General features: G+C 38.0%; 1 protein-coding gene across 1 annotated transcript in view; it reads left to right on the top strand.

The window, feature by feature from the left end:
* Nucleotides 1–3655: 3655 nt before the first annotated feature.
* Nucleotides 3656–23086, top strand: part of LOC122411591 (uncharacterized) — a 206299-nt gene continuing 186868 nt past the window's right edge. The window contains exon 1 of the mRNA XM_043420556.1: nt 3656–3804. Within this exon, the coding sequence (XP_043276491.1) occupies nt 3656–3804 (149 nt within the window). The remainder of the gene's footprint in view (nt 3805–23086) is intronic.

The raw sequence follows: 23086 nt of genomic DNA on the forward strand, positions 1-23086 counted from the left end.
ATTTTCAATTAGCTGTGCCGTTGTTTCAAAAACAAGTCAACTAAATACCCCATTTTATTTCATCAATGAACAAAATTTGATTCTCATGAAGGATTTTGGCAACGAGTAGAGATTTCGTATCTTAAAGTCGGCCCATTCTATTCGAAAGGAATTAGTTCATACTGGTCAATGACTAGTTCCCGAGGTTTCCCTCCGCATAAAATGCGTACACACGTTGATGACTTGATGAAACACGTGTATGCTGTGTGCGAGGAATGGGAAATAGCGAGAGAAGCGATTCTGCGTAATTACTCCGCTGGGCTTGAAACTATGTAAACCATCGGAGAGTGGAAGAGAGAAGTAGTTACGAGACTGTCGGTAGACATCCAAAATGTTACACCTCGTGTCTCATCGAAATCGTGGGCAACGCGTCGAACCCGTGTCATGAGCGAAATACAATAGAGATAGAGCTACGAGTTATACAGAGAACCGTCGAGGCCTGGATGATGTTCTGTAGGGCCGAACGAACCTTCCCACAGTTACCACCTATCCTACGTAGCACCAATTCCAGCGAATAATGTGTAATGCAGAACGGATACAAGAGTTTACCTCAGTCCTATTGTCGTACCCGTAACGTAAATTCCATGAATATTATATCATACCCAAACCTTCGTGTAAGTTACCAACAAAAGCAACATTGAGCTGCAATTCTACTGTAGATTCCATGATGTCAACCAATGTCATCACAGAAAATATCTGCTAGATTATGCAAAATTCATCACAATCAAACCCTAAGGGGTGGAAACATTTGCGTTCCTTTGGTCAAATTAAATCGCAAAACGAAAATATATGGAATAAAGTAGGTATATATAAGAATTACAGAATTTCTTGCAGTGTTGAGCCATTTGGATGAGGACTCGAATTAGTTAGCTTCAGCTGCGGAGCTCATAGGGAAATCAATGTTATTGAAACGCATTATGCTTTGCATGCATATTAGCAGCAATACAATATCAAAACTGAGAACTAATGAGTCAATAATCTTAATGCGATGAATGCCACGGACTAACGTCAATAACGAGGATCTGGATCTGGGGCTTCATTCGACCACCTGGAGAATGTGTTTATTATACTCGTCTATTACTCAGCAATGTAGTAGACTGAATGACGAGGGGCTTACTAGCAGAGAACCTAATTGCCCACATTACTTGGTTTGATACGATTGCAAACAAACACCGTTAGGGTGCGAACACTAAAATAGCAGGAGCATGTGCTAGTGATAGAAACATCGAAATGGAAATCGAGTGACCTGCTTGGTGAACGCCGGTGGATATTGATTCGCTACGGAGACCTTCGAGAGGGCAACGTTCCAGTAGCTCCGGCGAATTATGCGCGATATGGCTATCGACGTGCGTCACCGAGGCTTACCTCGGCTCTACGTTCATGAATTCTATGCTCCCGCGTACCATCGACGTTCGCGAGGATAGGCAATGCCATCGCGACATCTCTGTGAGTAACTTTGACCATCGCAAACCAAGAGTATGTGTGGACATTTCGTACTGCGGACACGATAAAAGGCGAGGTGACCAGCTGCATTCCCCATTCTCGAGAACATTGTTGAGTGTGTGCAATACCCCTACCCGACGCTGGTGCATGTACGCTCAGGATATATACGGGGTGAACCTGTACGTAAACCACGATGAACCCGCAGGGTGCAACGTTCCTCACGTACCAACTGAGCCACCAAAGGCCACTTCATCGTTCCTTCCTCTGGAACATGTGTCGTTATAAGGTTAGCCGTGTGTGGTATACGACAGAGGAACCTGCAGGGATTGTCGACGCTCTCTCATGTAGCTACCTCTCTTTCTCCGATTCTCTCTTTCTCTCTATCTATCTTTCTCTTGGAACGCGTTCGGAGTGTATACTCGTGTGTTTTCATCTCAATATAGGCTTGTCCGTGTTTGCGGCGCGGTTCGTCCGCGCTTCGCAATTAGCCTTTGTCGCGAATGTGCAACGAACGGATCGCTACCGCTAGCGACGGTGTGCAGGGATCACAGGGTTGGGTAAAGCGGAGAAAGCTCGTAACGGTGGGAAAACCAGAATATAGCTTCGTGCAACCCTTCGCCCATCGCCCTTTCGTTTCGTACAATAGTACGGTGATGTGTAGAAAGTTGCACTCTCGGATCCTATGCACACATCCTCATCAAACCGTAGCTGGCGTATCGCGGCATGCACAGCTATATAAACGGTAGGTGGGTACGTACAAGGGGAAAAATAATTGCAAACTTTGCCAGGCACAGCATGAAGCGAACCTCACTCAACATGTGAAGCTGGTTACCACCTTCAACTTTTTTCACCAACGTGACTATAGTTGAGTCTCTTTGTAACACCCCCGTGCAAATTACAGGGGTGCATTTTGTCCCTCTGTATTCCTTGAACGTTCACAATGATGGAGGCGTTAGGATTTTAAGTCTGTAGAAGATTTGGTAGTTTTAAAAGCTAGAATATATCGTACTATGCAAAAAAATCTGACACCATTTAAGTTTATTCGCTAACCGTCCGAATGAAGTTTGCGTTTTTAGGCCTTCCCATTCAATAATGATTATCACTCCAGATTATTATCGTATAAAATTATTATGTAATCTTTTTTACTGATTTAAATACTCCACTTTCCCTACCCGGTTTGCCTCCCGAAACACTAGCAAAACCTTACCTCGCGTTTAGTCCTGGCGTAGTATTCAATTCCGAGAATGCAATTACTAGACATCGATTTATATTTATTGAATTTGAATATGAGGTGACGTGACATTTTTCCCCGCCACTCGTACGAATCGTGTCGACCAGTGGACCGGGTTTACGGCCCATTTTTGACGCCTTTTCGACCCGTCGGGTGTTGCTCGGAACACGACTCACCGATGCGTAAATATAATTTGAAGTTTTAAACACCACCTACAGTACCGACTCGACAGATTTTAGCTACCTTTAGTTACCTACTACCTACTTTGTCAAGAAAAGAGAGAGAATTTAGATGATTTATTTTGAGTTCACCTGACGTTTTAATTTCAGTAATTTCATGTAATTTGAAATATTTGATGTTGCCTTTCACCGTTTGGATTTGCACCCCGTTTCTGTTATAGCGATGTTTTTCTGTTGCTCAACCCAATCTCGTTCTTGAGAGGCACTCCTCTCACGTCGTATCCGAGGACCGAATATCACTCGCGACCTGTGGACGGCTGAAAGGGCACGCTGGCATAGGCCGCTATAGCAACCGAGAGTTGCACCGTTCGCAAAACCGTGAATTCGGGTGTCGGCGCCTCGTTCGATGGTATCCGGGGGAGATTCCTGGGGTGGAGGGGCTGAAATTTCCTGGTGGATTATCGTGGTGGGCCCACCGTGAACCCATTGGCTACTGGGTCACGAGGGAGGCTTCCCCTTTACCCTTCAGGGATCCCCGCTGGACCCCCAAGAGGAAAGGGACCCGAATCACGGTAATCTAGTCGGGAAGTGTGTTTCGAGTGGACGGGAGAGGCGAGATCAACAGAAAAAGTAATTCAGCTGAGTATCGCATAAAAAGTGTGACGAACATTCTCGAACGCACTTAGTATTTTGAAATTACCGCGAAAGCGTGAGCTACGAGCCCGTGCTCTAGTTCACGCCTAGCGTGTGAGCGCTGCGGTGCATGGGCCTAGAGGTGGGGATAGTGCCGAATATCGAGGACCGCTCTTTCGCACAATTAATCTTCTTCCGATTACCTCACCGGCATACCACCAACACCTCCCGAATATCGAGGCTCTTTGTCTTTTTCTTGCGCGACGAGCTGGCTCCTCGGTAAGTCCTTTTCTCTTTCTCCCCGAATGACTGGTGCAGTTGAGCATTTCTGTTGAGTTTTTCGGAATTTAGTTCCGGTTTATTTGTCGTTATATGGCGTTTCGGGGGACACGTGTGTCGAAGTATCGAGCGAGATTGCGGCCGATACTTCCCGTGTCTCCACCCTTTTGTAGTTTTGCGGCTCAACTCTACCAGTCAATTCGATATTAATTTGGGTCCATTTAGCATTGTTTTATCTGACAAAAATTATATTGTGAATTATTTGTTCGAGTATGAATTTTGTGTGGAATCGCTAGATCTTACGTGCAATAGATTTCGAGTTAGTTTTATCTCTCTCTCCCTGCACGTGTCGAGGGCTCTATAGCAAGCGCGTTCGTTCGCGCGATGTTTTCGTCGCCTCTCTCTCGCTCTCGTTGTCGTGTTTCGGGCTGTACGGTGGTCAGCAACGGGTCTATTTTTCAGTATTTTTCGACCATTTCTTTTGTATCACGTATTATTTCTCATACAGTTTGTAATCTTCCTTTCATTTTTCGCCTGACTTATTTCATATTACCTATGTCGCCTTTTATTTGGTCAATTATTGTATTTTCTGTTATCTTGCGTATTTTTGATTGTCTTCTGCCTTCGTGTATTATTCCGGATTGTGGAGCTTCGGCGTTACCTTTCGCATGGCCGAAATTCCAAGTTTTATTGCGATCGAAATATTGTATGGGGAATTACCTGGTGTCGATTATTATTATTATTATTATTACCTATTACCTTTAACTACCTTGCGAACTCGAGTAGGCCGAGTATGGAAATTCTTATTTACCTGTCGGCGCGTACTGCCAATGCGAACTCGCAAAGAGAAATTATTGTTTATCTCTGAATTCTTACTTTGTTAAATTCCATTGATGCGATCAAACCTTTTGTTTTGTATAATTTGTTACTTTAAATTCAATTGTGAATGAATGACGCATCCTGTTCTGAATCTTATCTTTTGTGTGAATTATTTTGTTTTGTGGTGAAATTATTACTTTCCCTCAAGGATTCCCCCTCTACCTTTAGTATCTCAGATGAGCTGAGTAGCCGGACCGTCCTCGGTCATTCGTTTCCCTCGTGCACTCTGGACTATACTTTTGCGTTATGTTACCATCCAGAGAATAAGCAAAAAACAAGTCGAGTAATTCGGCGGTACTTTGTACCTGGCACCCAGTTTATTCTCGTAGCCGGAGAGTTGCACGAGAAGGGGCGAATGAGCTGAGAAGGGACAGATACAAAGTGAGGATCCAATAAATAAAGCATAAGATGCGAGATCGAAGCCATTGAATTTGCATGGAAACGAATGAGACTGAAATGAATGGAAAATGAAAATTATTTTATAACTCGCTGTAATTCAAACGGATCGGGAGACTCGATTATCAACTAAGCAATGAGTGTTTTCAACCACGAATTGAAAAAAATACCTTAGATTAAACTTTGAACTTTTTTGAATTGTCTTATAGAAGAAAAACCAGAAATTATTTGTGAAAATGATACAAATAAAAGGTACTTGTTCTTCTCGCAAATAGAGATTAACCTACCATCGCGTCGCCCTCAAACCTAATCTAAAGACGTGGCAGAGTCTTGACACCAAGGATTAAAAACGCAAGTCAAAACGAGCAGCGTATCTATCTTCTATCTAGAGTCGCTTCCGCGACTCTGAGATAAGTACATTTATGTTATGTTGAGTCACTTCCAGATAGTCTGTACAGGAGCACTAGTGTTTTTTATTTGTTTTCAATAACTTTCGAAATTTATTTCTATAATATATATATATACATAGATTTTTATATATACATAGATAGCCCATTTTTCCTTACTTGTGAAGTTGAAGTAGTCGCCATTTGTTGAAGAATTGATCGGAAGTCGGAAGAAACAAATGAAAGTCTCATAAGATTATAAACGAAAGTTGAAAAAAACGTTGTAAAAGTATTTGAACATAATTTTAGTGTTTTGAAAGTTCATAAATACAACATTTTCCGCTACCATCCCAGCGATCTTTCAAGTTTCTAATTTTTTAAAATTTCGACAAAAATATTGAAAAAATTCTCATAGATAGAAAATTTAAAAGGCATAAGAAAGGTGATGGATCAGTCGGTATTTGCAGATCGAAATTTCGAAAACTGATTTCTGCCGCACTGTTCAACCGATTGTGTTGAAATTTGAACTGTGAATACACAGCCACAAATGGGCTGACATGAGGATTTTTGAAATTTTGATTTTTTTTTTGCATTTTGTATTACCATCTGAATAATTATAGAATAATTCAGTAAATAGGGGAGACCGGGGTAAAACAGGATACCCGAAAAACGAGAGAATTTTTTTGTTTTTTTTTCAATTTTTATACTTGTCCGAAAAGAAAATGCAACATATTTTTTCCAAAATATCTTGTTTTTTCTGGGTTTTGATTTTTTTTTAATTTGTTTTTTTCAAATTCTCTTTTTTTTACATCACTTCCAAAGTGAAAACGTTTTTGCACAGATATACAAAAAGTATTTGTATATCTGGGAATACTGCTTCGCAGATATGTTTACGGACCATCATGTGTGGTTACACACATGATTTTCCGCACAATTTTGGCACTGAATCCACGATTCAGTGGATAAAGAATACAAATTTTTACAAAATAAACATTAGCAATCTTCGTTATTATTCATATCGCCAGTCTTTTTTTTTTGCATCGATCCGTTAGATTTTCGGAATTTTGAGTCTTCTAATTTCTCACAGTTCGGAATTTCAACCCAGCCCCGCTGAGAGCGCTCGAAATGCATTCGAGTTACCGTTATAAGCGCTGAGCGCGCTCAGAGGGTGTGTTCGGCGTACGTTAGAGCGTTGTAAGCGCTGAGATCGCTTTCAATGCTTACGGTGGTAAGTCGGAAGCACGGTTACGGGTGCAAAATGCACACAATGTGCATTGAATTAAAATCATAGTAAAAAAAAATTTCATGAGTTTTTGAGGGGTACCCCGTTTTGCTTCGGAATTATTATTATTATTTTTTTTAATTGAAAAGAATTCTAGTGCATTTCTTCGTTTTTGTGAGTAAAAAATAGACAGAGTTTTCCAAACTTCAGAAAAGTTCAATATTTCCTTAGGTATTCCGTTTTGCCCCGGTCTCCTCTATCTATCAAATCGTAATTTGGCGAATGTCAGCCAAACAGAAATAAAATACACACATTTTGAGCCTTGTTGCATGAAAATCGATCATGAAATAAAGGAGTAAAGAGCTTTTAAAAATTTATTGAAAAAAATTATCGACATTGGTTTATCGAAATGTGCGCGACCATCAGTTTCTGGAAAGACAAACGAAGAAGCATAAGAAAAAGTGACGTTTAGTATACGTCATAGATTTGACAGAAAGTCTTCTTGTGCAGTTTAGTGCTGTGGAAAAAATGTAGTGCTGAAGAATAGAGGACAAAATATACAGAGGCTTTAATATGCTCGATGTCTAAAGGTACATGGGTGGATACGTCGAAGCCCTGGCCTGCGAGCGTGTGGATATCGAAATTTTGGAGAAGATTGGACGAAAGGGAGCAAAAATAACTGGAGAAAAAAACTGCGAACGCGCGAAGATGCGAAATTTTCAATAATTTTGGTAAATTTTCTTATTTTTCAATTTGACTGTTTATCGATGTCTACCTTGTTTATCTGCTGGCGAGTTCAATTCTCATTGAACAACTGATCGATGAAAATCGTTAGAGATTTTCGGAAAGAACTGACGTTCTCCCGGATAAACAATATGAATTGTTTATCGAATTCTACCTCTTCTTCGAACGAGAACCCGGCAGTCTTCAGTGCTGGAGAATTCAATACTTATTGAACAACCCATCGATGAAAATCGTTGGAGATATTCAGAAAAAAATAACGTTTTTCCAGATAAATAATATGAATTGTTTATCCAATTCTACTGCTTTTTCGAGCGAGAACCCGTCAGTCTTCACTGCAGGAAAGTTCAGTACTCATTGAACAACCCATCGATGAAAAACGTTGGAGATATTCGGAACGAAAATGGTTCCTTCGTATAAACAATATAAATTGTTTATTCCATTTCACCGCTTTTTTAAGCGAGCAGCAGTTTTTACTGCTCATCCATCGGGTTCTTCGTTGAAACCTGATGGAAACCTCGCGCCGCGACATCCGTCGGTAGTCTGCAATAGCTTATTTCGAGTTTTGCAGTACCGACAGTGGAGAGGAGAGGGCGACGACACATGTTATCGTGAGATCCATCACTTTAAGGACGTATGTAAAAAATATCGTGTCAAATTTTGCATGAATTTGAAATATTTAATAGAGTTGATCACGCTGCATCGATTGAAAAAAAGAAAAAGGTACTCAGCCGATGGTTAAAAATAAATATTTAAGAATTAAAGCCACATTTAAATCCGTGTCATTTGTACCGGAAGTTGACAAATTCGAACTAAAATGATAAAAAAGTGTATGAATTGTTGGCAACGCACGGCCACAAAAAAAATTTTTAGAAACTTCAAAGTTTTATCGATTTTTCCACGTAAAAAAAACCCACTGTTTCCGATGTTGTGGAGATATTTGGGGTTAACTTTTGACGTTTCAGCGGCGTTCTGTAGTTAGTACGTTCGCCATATTGAACATGTAATTTGATTGGCTCGTTTGTGCTTGACCACAGTTATCAAATTGGATAGTAATTTTATTAAAAATCGTAAATTATGATTCAAAATGACATAGTTTTTTTTATTAAAAATTATAAAATGCAAACAGAAATGATTCGCCATTGACATTTTAACATAAGACATAACCTTAAAAAATAAATAGCTGTACTGAAGAATTGACCTTATATACATCCTTAATACTTTGATGTAAACCCCATGGCTTTCGAGTTAAGGGGTTTCAGTTGACAGTTTCGATTGGAAACGACTGGACGAAAATTCGGAAGAAATTTCAGTCGATTCAGAACGATTTTATGCACATTTTTCCGTTTTGACAATTTCATTTAAGTTTCAAAATTTTCGAATTTGGCCGTACTTTCTAAAATTGATCTTTTTTAAGCAAATATATAATAACTTGACGAAAACAAATCTCATGAAACTTTTTTAAAAGCAAAATTAAGTAATTTTGAAAGCGAAATGTTATGAAAAAATTTAGAGGGAAAAATTTCCACAAGTCATGTGTCCAATTTTACACGACTAAAAAAACATCAGAAAACAGTCATTTTCAAAAATGCGTATCAGATCCAAAAAATATCATAAAAATATTTGGAAAGAGGGATATGAGGGCATATTTGTCTTTTGACCTGCAGTGTATATAGTATGTTTACTTTGTGTTCCCCTCCTACAAGAGAATGTCTCTCATGCGGAATAATTCAAAAAATGAAACGAGTATACGAATATGGTTGGCATATAGAATTCAAACGCGGGCAACAGTGGCTGCAGGGGAGGAGGGAGCAGAGTTGCCGCAAGTGATGATTAAAATTTTAATCTAATTATCACAAGTATTAAATTCGTCAAATTTTTGTTTGAAAGCTTAAAATTTTTTTTACAAATCTTTCAAAAAACTATAAAAAGAATTATCACTTGTACATGACTTGATTGAAATAATATCATTATATTTTTGTAAATAAACAGAATGAATAATTAATAGAAGAAACAGAATCAATATTATTATATGCGGCTTTTTAATACTTGGCGTTATTTTTTCTACTTATAAAAAGTTTTTACTGGAGGCATAAATGTGACAAGTTTCGTTAGGAAATCTAGTAACCACAAATTCCTAATATTCAACGTAGACTTTCTTCTTCTAAGATAATGATACGATCTTTAACCTGAAATCGATGGTTTCCAAGCTTAATTTTACAATGCAAATAAACTAAATATCGGTTAACAAAAGACATAAGAACTTCATCGCAATATAGAATGAGATTCCCTGACATGATATTTCATTAACTTTTTGTATATTTATTTAATTGCAATCGAAAACTCTCTTGCATTGCAGTAACAAACAGTTAACCGATGCCATGCTCACTATTGCAGAGAGCCCGTTGTTACACATTACATCCGATGACATATATATCGTTGAGTGTATGTTTCCGTGAACTGGGGAGAGGCGGGGGCTGGATTGTGCTGATAAAGGACTTAGTGTAAATCGTAAGCCTCTCTCTCTCTCTCTCTTGAACTACCGCGAATGGACGACAGCTCAACGTACGAAAGCACTGATACTGTACATTCCCACCTCAGATTCTGTTCCGTCAGACTGTGTAATTATCACCAGGAATATGGATAGGTTTAACGATACGACAAATGGTCAAGATTCATTGGGACGATCTTTGAAAAACAACGTACCGACTACTGTTGCGTGCAGAGCAACATAATTTAAAATAAAATTTTTTACTCATTACTTTTCAGTAAATGAAATTGTCAATAATTTGTCAAGCCACAGCGATCCATTAGGCACGCCGGGTTCTTTCATACTTGATGGCCTTAAACAAAGGCCTATAAAGCCCCTCATGGGAATGCCCATGCCGAAATTTTTTGTAGCCCGAAATAAAGAACGGCAAAATATTTTGTATTTACGATTTTTGCCTGGTTCTTTGAACAACTCAAAAACCTTTCAATATTGAAAAAAAACTCTTCCGTGAGAAGATTTCGAAGCCTCATTTTTGGATTTTTTCCTAGTTTTAAACCAATCGTCAATCGCCTTAATTTCAAAAGAACATGGAAGTCTTGCCTCCCAAATCTCCAATTACTAAAACAGTCTAGCGACAAATTTTAAAGTATTCACTTCGCTCTTCAAACGCTGTCAATATCTTTGTAAAAACGTTGTCTTATTGTGTTACATTGAATGTAGAAATCCATAGATGAAAAAATACAAATTTATCTAAAGTGTTAACCAATGATAAAGTTCAAACAACTGTACTAATCGAGAGATAGATTGGAACCCAGTTACTTTTTGCAGTGGTCCAAAATCGAAACACTTTTTTTTAGTAATTTAAATGTTCCTAGTATACGTAGATTCATCGTCAAAAGATGTCGACAAATTTTCTTATTCAGATTGATCACTGTGAATGACATCTATAACTGGAAGTCATACATCACTCACGATTGAAAAACCTGCGTGCTTACAGCTCATAGGTTCATTTTCCCTGGGCAAATCGACGGACAATAAGTCGGGAATGACTCGAGCGACAACCATATTCCCAAAGGCAAAAGTGTCTGAGAAGAGAAGAGTAGAAAATACGCAAGAGAAACTGTCTCATTCATAAAATGGACGTATTTTCACTGTAAAATTTTAGCTCGTTTGTATTTTAACCGTCACTATCGCTTCATAAAACTTTTCAATCTGTCAGGGTCTGCTTTCTCGATTTTATCCAGTTTTTCACATGGAAAAGAAAATTTATCGTACCAAAAAATGATGACCATCATTACGCATGTAAAGGCAAAGACAGGTATTGTGGCCAGGCTTGACAGGTCCACGTCTATGACACGGAGAAAAAGAAATGGCATATAATATTTTTTATCAATTTGCAAACGTGACCGTAAAAGCCGCAAAAAGTTTGGGTACCTTTCAAGATAACAGTCTTTTTTGCTCATGCCCCTCTCTCTCTCTCTCTCTTTCTATCTCTATCTCACTACCCAGTGGCTTCCAAAGAAAAATTCAACAGAAGCTCAAGTTCTTTACCAACGTTATTTCCCTCAAAAATTTTCACTGACTGAAACGTCACTATTGGTCCATGCGGACTGAAAGAACATTCCTGCCGCTTTTGAAGACTGGTGAATGGTTTCTTTTCGAAAATTTTTAATATAAATCTCATGCTTTGCCATATCTTCGAATCATCCTCGCACTTACACACACCACGGTTCTGTTGAAGCAGCAACATTCGCATTTTCCATATATCCCTGAAAAAAAGTTGTCTGGGGTCCGAAAGTATTGCCTATCTACCCTTCGTGACATACATGCATCTTCGTCCTTTTATAGCTCACCCTCTGAACCTTACTGTGGACCTTGTGTTACTTACTTTATTCATCCCTTTTGCACCGGCAGTTCCCTTCTTCGTTCCATCTTCCATTCACCATACACATCGTACTCTTGACTTGCCGTAGATTTATATTTATATTTCCGTTCGTCTGTTCTTGGTAGGCGTGGTAGATCAAAACGTATGGAAGACCGAAGTGGTTTCTTTCGCTTGAAAGGGTGCGTCTGACCAAATGGAATTTTTCCACTTTATTTTATAGTGCTCAGTGTGTACCGGAAAATATCAAATTCCACCGGACCGCAGAACCCCTTTCCATTCGGATTCCGCCTTTACCTTCTTTTTTATCCCTTTAGGTATCGTCTTTTGTCGATTCGTCGGATATATCTATTGAGCGTGCATTGTTCTTGCTGATGCAAAAATGTTAAACATTTTGTCAACAAACACTGTAGTTACCTCAACTGAATAACAAACCAAAATACATCCACCACTCACGAGCTGATTTAAATCTATTATTTTTCAATTTATTTAGTAGTATTTTAAAAGCTTTTTTCAAAGACGTTTTATTCTAAATCAGCGTAAGAAGAAATCTTGTAAGACCCAATTTGAACACTGATATCATTACTTTTGAAGCATTTCACAAATACAGCGCATCTCCTATATTGTTGAGCATTTTTCATTGTGACGGGGTAGAGAATGGAGAATAAAAGGACAAGAGAGTTGTGAAGTAGAACACGAGATGGTAGCGGCGTAACTGCTCTCGGCATAACGCGATTACGTGGAACCTTGCAGCAGCCCAGACGTCTTTCGGTATGTGTGCAAATGCGTGCATGTACTATAGAAAATTTATGACGCGCCAAATAGGGATCGATATCCCAGTCGAGAGATCGGAAGGGTACGAATAAATTTGTCGGAAGCCGTACGACTCCGGGTTTTCTTCATGGATCCGTTTCCGCTCGATTCAATCCGCATACAGCACTGTATCGTACAAAACGTGGATATTCAATGGAAGATCGACATTTAAAAGGTTCAAAAATTCTTCCCTCAAACTCATGTGTCTTACATTTGTTGACTACAACAAATATACTATCGATATTGACTATGAAATTATTTTCCAACTGAATTTTCGAAAGCTTTTTTTCATATAGTTATCAAAATCAATACGAAATCACAGACACATTGAGCGTTGAAAGCGTTGCAGCTAATGGGACATAAAAGGGAAGTTTACGAGTGAGCAGAGGGTTTTTCGTGGAAGTAAATAATGATGTTATTATAGTATCGTTGGATCAGCACCTATTAGTTTTTCATAGTTGAAATAACACACTTTTCTGTGTTATTTCGTGCAAAAACCTTATATTTACTTTTTTGAACTACTTAACATTTGATGAAAAGTTCCAATGAATCACCCAATTTCTTTAAATCGTTACAATTATTCATCGATGATGAGAGGAAAGTTGTTTATGATTTACTAATGATGAATTTGTGAAAAATCTGGATTAACGAATGTAATAATCAGAATTGTTTGCTACTGTATAGAATAGCAACGGTAATTATAAATAAGTGAAGCATCTCACGTTTTCGTCGTCCTGCAAAATGTTCAGCCAATTCACTAGAGTTTTATGATTATGAAATCGTTTACGTTTATTAGTTGAACGTGTAGTTTCTTGGAGATGGGGCAAAGTATTGGACCGAGTGGACGGAGTTAAAACGAAGCTTGATTAGGCTGCGGCAACTAGTTTCAATGGATCGTACAGGAAAGGGAGAAAGTCTCATACCCCTCACCTTCCACGAGCATCACCAACTTGAACCATATTAAATTGCGCTTGAGACAAGCACGCGTCCATGGGTCTCGTGAGACGGCACTTTCTACTCCCTGTTTTACGGAGAAAGCGAGTTCCCTTTGGTGAAGGGAGAGATCCCTTCTGAACTCTCTGCAGCAAGCCGATGTGTTCACAAAATGGCACTCTAGTAGTTGGCGGATTCGGTGAAGTTCGACCAAGTCACACAAGTGCTAAGGTGCGGTATCAGACGCCGACGTCAGAGGGCACTAGACGCGGAAGCATTGCTATATTCATAAGGCAAAAGGCGATAGAAGCAACGCGATATATAGCTGGATGATGGTGAGAGCAAGTGCACGACCTCTTAGGAATTTAATATACGCGTGTGCCATATAGAACATGCGAAGATGAAGGTAGTGAGTGAATAACCGTTGTGAAACCAACTAAGAATAGTATGACTCTCAACATCCCATTCGGTCTTCATCGTTGTTGCAATGAAAAATTATAGTTGCACAAAAATGACATGCCTATGCTCTCATTCGTCATAATATTGATTTCGAATATGCATTTTATAATTGACAAGATAATAGAAATCAACATGAGGAATCATTGGTAGGAGGTCATGTATAGAAATTAAGTGGTCGGAGCCGAAACCTTTTTAGACTTATTTAGCTCGACGTTCTTCTAGGCAAGAACGGAAAAAAAATCCACAAACATATTAACAACTTGAACAAATAGAAATACAATCGGTTTGTATAATAACCACATTTGGTGTGGTAGTGATCGATATCCATACAGACGTAAAAGATAGGAAAATATATTGCAGTGCATGAGAATTATAATGTGTTTCCTATCGCCCTTGTTAGATTATTTTAATAAAGACGACGGTACATCAATGAGTAATGCAATTTTATAAAGAGAATCAGCAGTCTAACGGAAATTCGAAAAGATTCATTGTGTAGTTTCTATGGTCACATATGTATGTATTATGCTATAATACATATACATATTAGGGCGATTCAGAAAAAAAATTTTTTTTTTTGTTTTCGATTGCAAATAGTCTTAAAAGTTTCTTGTTGGTGTAAAAAGACTCCAGTTAAAATTTGAGCCCTTGATATTAATATTTAGATAGTCCGCATCGCACTTTTCTATTTCCCATAAGAATAACATTGGAAATTTCTTTTTTACACATTCTGATATTTACTGCAAGCCCATTGTGCGTCATATAAAAAATCTCTTCACTTATTCTTGTAGAAAATCGCACGCTCTATAAAAAAGGTCTCTTAAGATTTTTCGTTAAACTTAATAGTTTAAAATTTATTAGAGGTCAAAGTTCAATCTATCACAAATTTGACCGTTTTCAGTACATTATAGCGGATTTTATGGTTTTATTGGAAAAGATTGGCGAAAAATTTGTGTTTATCTTAAATTTAGTCTGTTAGAAAATATTTGTTCATAATTTTTTGTAATAATAAGGCCAGCGAAACTCTGATAAAAAAAATTAAAAATAACGTTCAGTATTTGATGAAAATCATATTTTGAAAAAACAATACACACTGAGGAACACCAATATCTATTTTTACAAAAATCAACAAACTAAACTACTTCATCCACAACTCCACCGAGTAGAAAAATAGTTATATTACCGATATAGGGTCTAAAAGTTATTAGAGTTCAAAGTTCAATTTATCGCAAATTTAACCGTTTTCAGTACAGTACAGCAAAAACTTCATGGTCCTCGAATTTTAGTCTCTTACACGTTCATGAAGAATTTTTTACAGTAATCCAAAAAAATCGAATAGTTTAGAAAAATTTATTAGTAGAAATTTATAAAATTTTTTATGTAAAAAAAATCTCGTTAAGTAAAGTACTGTATTTAATTGTTCTCGTTTTCTTCTAGTCTCCGTACATGTTTTCAAAATTATTATGGTTAAAATCAATTTTGAAAAAAAGTTGAGCAATCGAGTTGTCTCATACATATATCAATGTGCCGATAAAAAAAAACTTTTAAACTTAACGAAAAATCATAATAGACCTTTTTTGTAGAGTGTGCAATTTTCTACAAGAATAAGTGAAGACATTTTTTATATGGCATACGATGGGCTTGCAGTAAAGATCAAAATGTGCAAAACAGAAATTTCCAATATTATTCTTATGGAAAATAGAAAAGTGCGATGCGGAATATCTAAACATTAATATTAAGGACTCAATTTTTAACTCGAGTCTTTTTACACCAACAAGAAACTTTTAAGCCTGTTTGCAATAGAAAACAAAAAAAATTTTTTTTTAATCGCCCTAATACATATACATATACATACACATTAGGGTGTGTCGAAAAAAATCCATATTTTTTTCCCGGCTTCACAAGCATTTTTCTTCTCATTATGCCAAACGATGGAGCTAGCCGAAAGGACAGCTCGAGATGAAATTATTTCGGCCAGCCCACCGCATACTTCAATTTTCCATGAGAATAACACGTAAAAAAAAATTTCGGTGATTATTACTCCATATCATACGTAAAAAAAATTTCCCAGATATTCTACTTACGTATTTTTATAGAGAATTGAATTTCCTACAAATAAATTCCGTAGAGTCATTTGCCTAAGAACCAACCGTTCAACGGTTACAGCAGTTTGAAGTTTTTAACGTCACCCACCCAGATTTCGCATGTATCAATTACTATTTTCGAGGTCACTCCTTTTCAGGTATTACTACGGTAAATTCATTACCACGTATTCAATACCGGCACTTGCGATTTTTTTTGAGCATCCTTGTTGATACGACATTTTTAAAAGGCTCCAAACAAAGGTAATACCGTCACCACCTTCTTTTTGGGCATATAATCGTTAAAAGTTTCAATCAAACGCTTACATGTTGTGAAGAAACTGGTAATATCGATAGCTGCAAGACTGAGTTTTTCCAATATCTCTACATCATATAATGCACCATGGAAATTTGCATTAGTTTTTACATTTTAAATATCCTCGGCTAATCTTTCTAGCTTGAACATTCCTGGTTCTTTTCGCTCGGAGTATATTTTTTTTTTAAGAACTAAACATGTTGCATCGAATGTAGCATTGTGAGCAACAAGTAAACAGGGTTTTTTTTAAATAGTTTTAAGAACTAATGGAAAGCAATAAGAGTATCTCTGATTGGAATGGAATCGACTTTTCGACTATGCAAATACAATTCTCCTGCAACATTTTTCATTTCAGTCACTGCAGATGCTCTCGCGTCTACAGGCTGAGTTGGGTTTATATAAATACAAAATGTGGAACTCCCAGGCTTAGCTGCAATTTGCAATATATATCTGCGGAGTGGGATAACCCAGAAGTTTCAAGATCGAAATAAACTATACTGTAATTTTCGGAGATTAATTTTAAATGTATATTTTCGGACGGGTCACAGTAACTTTTATAGACGATGTCCGTGTCCAATTGTAAACCGCAATTCGACTTGTACTGTATGCCTTCCGCTCTCTCACTATTTTTTAGCAATTCAGTATTTAGTATTTATTATTTATATTTATTAGTATTTATATATTTATATTTATTATTAATTTAGTATTTAGTATGTAATTTTTAGCTTATCTACGCGCAATTGTTCGTGTGCAGCTTTTGTATGAGGCAATTTTGATCGAACCGTTCGAGCTTCTCCGTATTAATCCTTTCTTTTCGTTAATTCAGCTGTGTAGATACCTGGTATCATTTGTGTTTTTTTTTCTCACATTACACACATATGTTTCACCTTCGTTACACAAGCCGCGTAGCGATAATCGCATGATTCGCTCAGAGAAAAACAATCGCATCTACGTGCCCTCCGAGCCATCATAGAGTTCAAGCTCTCGTTAGTTTGACTAGACGCACGAACTGCAAATTTCAAAGCGTTGTCGGCATATTTACTCAACAACTTTATCGATTGTTCGTATAACTATTTTTTAATTGAACTCGGTGTTTGCCATTTTTTTTTAAAGCTGCGTTCACACCACTCTCCACAGTTTTCATGAGAACCAAAAAAAATGATTAGGCAACTTGCGTAACGCAGCTGCAAGATCGGAGGTCTTACCTTCGTTCTACGTACAGCAATACGCAAAGCAAATTTTGAAATGCTCGATGACATGCTTGCCTCTGAGTTCAGAAAAATGAGAACGCAGTGAGTAGAGCTCGTTAGAGAAATTTTTTGTCGAACGATTGGAGTCGACCCGCTTGAATACATGCTCTGATCTTTCTTACCGTATTCCTGCTATTGTCGAACTATCTTCATCCCCGATAACAACGCGAACATTAAGCTCTACCTCCTTAAGATTACTGCTGTGATTCACTAATTGAGCTCCTACAGACGCTTCTATGGCCCTTCCATCGTAATTTTTCCTACAATCAGGATCTTCCTTAGGATATCCTAGATCATATTTTTGCATTTTCGATTGCGTGTTGTGAAACTAAGACGTCATAAATCGACATATTTGCGTATATAAGAGTGCGGCAGGGCTCGCACTGGCTTTTCTTTTACACTCTCGTTTTTTCTTTTAATACTTGACGTCGAGCTGCTACCGCGTCTCTTGATCTAAAATTTTATTGCCGAGTTGCCCGATTATTGCACTGTATCCGTTCAAACTATCGTAGCTGTGTCCATTGCCACGCTTACTCCAGCCCATGTCATAAGATACGATTATATTTACAACATGACTCAAAGCACTATCAAAATCTGGTCTATTATTGTCATCGATCCTAGGGCACATAAACTCTGCGAGAGGGTAAATTTCGTCGGATATCTCCTGTGGTCTAGAAAAATTAAGCATAAAGGAAAATAATCATACTGTAGTACGAGGAATAGCTGAGGACCACTTTTCATCACGAACCACTTTTCAATTAAAACGTTTTTTATTTCATAAACATTAAAAATAGTTTACATTTGTATTTATCTTCTCAACCTAGACTTTTTATTGGAAAGTGAGGAGTTCAAGGCGTGGTATAATCTCCATAAATTAATTCGTTTATTTATACAGCAAATGTGATATGTAACGTATGCCATAGAGATAAAAAAACCAGACGAATCGCGGTCCAATTAACAAAAATAATGTATTAATTTCATGATGTCGGCATTATTGATTGATGAGCATAACAAAAATTGTCCAAACTCGAGTATAGATACACTGCCTATCTTGATTGCCTTTCTAATACTTGGCGTCAAGACTCTGCCACGTCTCTAGATTTACGTATGATTATATCGAAATTTCACATAAAAACAATATTTCATTCTAATCCTGAAATACCATTGTTTGTTATGCAACAATTCTATTAATATATTTTTCATTAAATGAAGCTTATTTATGCCAAAAGAAAGAATGAAATGTTTTGCCACAATGACAGAGAGCTTAAAATTTATCACGCAGCTTATGTATAAGCTCTACGACTAAACGTCGTTCTTCTGCTGCTGCCCTTTGGCAACTATCCTTTGCAGCTTCTCCAATAATCGGATCGATTTCACGTTCGTATCGTTTGAATGCCTCCTCACTCATGACCGGCATATCGATGCACATTGTAATTTTTCTCAATGCACTGCAGCCTGCTCCCGAGTGAACAGCGCCTACGAATTTATAGTTTGAGGTTAGAATTTAAAATTAGATTTTCATATCAGTCAATAAAATTGAAAACTCTCACTTTATATTTATGAAATTAGTTGAAAAAAAAAATATACATCTTTAGAGGCAGATCAAAATTATGTGGAATAATAACATACCGAGTACTACTGCAGTGTTTGCATCATAATAGCGGTGACCGTCGTAGAAGTGACACTTGCTAGAGTGGCTTCTTGTTTCTGCAGAGCAAGTATCACACTTCAGGGTCCAAATGTAATGAAAACCCATAGTTTTTCTGCGATGATATGCTTGAATGCCAATTGTTTATTACAATTACTGCATATCATATTTTTTTCGACTTCATCGGGATCAATCAATCGCATGTCCTCGGCTCTTCGACAACTTTCATATCCGGTTTTTTTTTATTCCGGTCAATTATTTTTTTCTGTCAGCAACCACAGTCTTCTTTTTCAAACTTTCCTTTATAACAGATTAAATTTTCTGTATTTACTTTCAACATCACTGCACTTTTGTTTTCTAAGAAAATCTTACGACACGCATCGAACTCTGGTATACACAGGATAATGGCGTCAGTAGGTAGACTCGTAGCAGCTGACGCTGCGATGTTGCCACGATCAGCCTATGCACGATGCGCCTATCGGTACAGAGATGAACGCATATGAGTATATGAGTACCAGATCAAAAGTAGACGCTGAATTACACAGAACGAGCATGATAAATTTACATTTTTCTAAAAAAATATAATACTAGGCATTTGAAATAATCATGCATGCATCAATACATAAGGTTGAACCGATTGGAATTGAATCTATTCGAGAATTGTGGTAATCTAAAAATAGTGCGAGTTGCTGACATTTGGAACTTTCCGGTCGGTAGTTATATCTTAATAGTGCTGTTTAAATTGGACTGAAACCTATTGTTAAATATAGTTTTTCTAAAATGGCTTCTAGGATCATTATCTAGGCAAAAATATCGGGTCCATACTGTTCTCATTTATTTGAGAACGTGAGAGAGAGAGAGAGAGAGAATACTGAAATTTATTTTCCGTGTTTACAATTGAATTTACAATTGAATTGATTAACTTCTTATAATTACATGTTGGCGTAATGCCGAACCGTTTGAGCGCTGTAAGCGCACACGTTGGTGTAATGCCTAACCGTTTAAAGTCTAAAACTGCTACTTTGTTTGCTTAATTTACAAAAAATATACGAAAACATAAGTTTCAGCCCAATTTAAACAACACCATTGCAGAGAGCGACCTCGAAAATAGAAATTGATACATGCGAAATCTGGCTGGGTGACGTTAGAAACTTCAAACAGCTGTAATCGTTGAATGATTGGTTCTAGGCAAATGACTCTACAGATTTTATTTGTAGGGAATTCAATTTTTTACAAAAATATGTAAGTAGAATATCTGTGAAATTTTTTTTACGTATGAGATGGAGCAATAATCACCGAAGTTTTTTTTTCACGTGTTCTTCTCATAGAAAATTGAAGTATGCGGTGGGCCAGCCGAAATAATTTCACTTCGAGCTGTCTTTTCGGCTAGTTTTATCGTTTGGCATAATGAGAAGAAAAATGCTTGTGCAGCGGGGAAAAAATATCGATTTTTTCGACACACCTTTATATACACGTATACATAAAAAGCATATATCGACAAAGAAAAATGAACGTTGATTTTGAGGCAAATATGTAAACGTCTATGAGAAACTGTCTATGTAGAAATTGCGATCGTTATATAGCAACAAGGCAGAAGCCAACGACGAGAAATACACAGAGAGCATTCACGCCCGTGAGTATGGAGCAGGCCACGCGGCGAATATACACAACCCGTTGCTCTAATCTAGGGTTAAGCCACGTTGGGTTAAGTTAGACGGGACCCAACCGGTATTAGCCGCACCGGAGAGACGGGTTACACCCTACTCTTCCGTCCGAGACCAGCAAACTTTACTCGAGTCTCCGCTTCCACTATCAATATACACGTAGCACGACCTTTCTCGCTCGCTTCTCTCGTCCGATATGTCTTTCGTTTGTTATTCCCTTCTTCCTCACTCAAATAGCCAGTTCTCGCCACCGGTGCGGCGCAAGACCTATATGTATGAGCATATAGTTCTTACTGTGCTTGACGGGACTAGCCTGAACGACCCCGCGGTGACCCGCAGTACACTCACCAACCAGCTCTAACATAGTACCTCTCTTTCTTCTGAGCTGGTTATTCCTCGGCCTTACGTGCTGTGCCTGAGATAACTCGACTAACGTTTTCTCCCCAAAGCTGTTGGCCTTCCTACTAACACCTCTCACGACCGCGTGCTTCGTTCCGCTGCACACGTGCGACGCATAATTTTCGGCAGGAAAATCACACACGGTTTGAAAAGCGCTCTCGATCTTTAAAGTTGCATTGCCGCCGGCTTTTACCGCCGGAGGCGATGCATGTCGGAATATAGATTATCCGACATTGATGCAGAATCAAGGAAAACTCTTCCAAATTATGCATAAAGACAGCTTGTGTTAGCTCAACTCTGAATTCTCCATGTCACCATAATTTATCGAGCTTCCGATTCTGAATTAGTTGGATAGCAGTTAAATTGTAGATATTTTCCTCGTCATTTTTATCAAATAAAAAAGATACACGGTTAATAAACCAAAACACTTTCGTTAATGACAATACATGACCATTCAGAGCTACTTCAATAACCTCGCGTGATCAGACATGTTTGACTCGTTTTTGCTACGTAGATCAAATTCGGTTCTACGTCTCGGTTCTAAATCCCGTTTTTCTTGACATTTCTTGTATGTGTCGTAGCTACTTAGGATGAATGACGAATATTCTGATAAACGCATCAAAAGATGTTATGAAATCTTTGAAAGGTTTGTAGAGAAAAAGTGACGCGGAGCGTAAGAGAACAAAATGCTAGAAAAGTCTAAGCATCGTGCTAGGATGAATCAATTCATGCATTATTTTCGATATTTGGTAGAGCTTCCGCTAGTATACTCATCGCCCGTGTATTGATTGAGCCTTGCAACAGCGCCATCGTTCCTAACACAGCACCAAGGGACCGGAAAGAATACTGTCCGTGCGATCGCGATAATATAATACATGGAACTTGTTCCGTACAACTCCCGTATCTGTATTGCATCGTCTATTGAAGTGTGACTACATACTTATTTGCACCGTCAAGAACGACTATAATACCGTCTATCTCATTATAATTAATCTTACCAAATAAGTATTGCATGGTCGCGTTCTCATTCATTGTGTCGCGCAAGTACGATCATGCACCGATGCTCTACGCTTGAACTCACCTAAAACAAAAAAAGAGAACATACATTATATAGATTCATTGCTGTCAAATTTTGTATTATATCATTTCTACTGAATGTCATTGAATAAATGTAAACGTTCAGTCACGAAGTGGTTCCGCCAAGATACAAACCTGAGACTGATGTGAGAGGAATAGGGCGGAGAAAGTGAGAAAAACTCGGTGTTTTCAAGCTCCCACAGAATATACATAACAAATAAATCAAATGTAAAGGAGATGATAAATCGACGAGGGTGAAGACCCCCGAAGTATATGGTTGCAATGAAACGCGATCAATCACCCAATAGACCTACGAATTTTCCGTGCCCACATTTTACTCGGAACTGCTCTTCAAAGTATGTCCTCGAAAACGGAGATCTACCAACAAAGGGGTGGGGGTCGAAACAGCGAACGATCAAAATCCCGTTTCGACCCCCACCCCAACAAAGGTCTCATGAAGCACTAATCCACGACTAAACTCATTTACCGAGTACCATTGGGAAGAAGTGATTTGGACTCTTCGATAAGTTATTCAATGAGGAATTATTGGTTCGGGTGACTTAGCAAGTCACTAGCAAAAGCCACTTTCCGGATGGAAAAAATTCTATAGAAGACATCAAACGCTCGGCCGATTGAGTGATCGTTTCA

The sequence above is a fragment of the Venturia canescens genome, chromosome 1 (genome assembly GCF_019457755.1).
Source record: "Venturia canescens isolate UGA chromosome 1, ASM1945775v1, whole genome shotgun sequence".
Taxonomy (NCBI): domain Eukaryota; kingdom Metazoa; phylum Arthropoda; class Insecta; order Hymenoptera; family Ichneumonidae; genus Venturia; species Venturia canescens.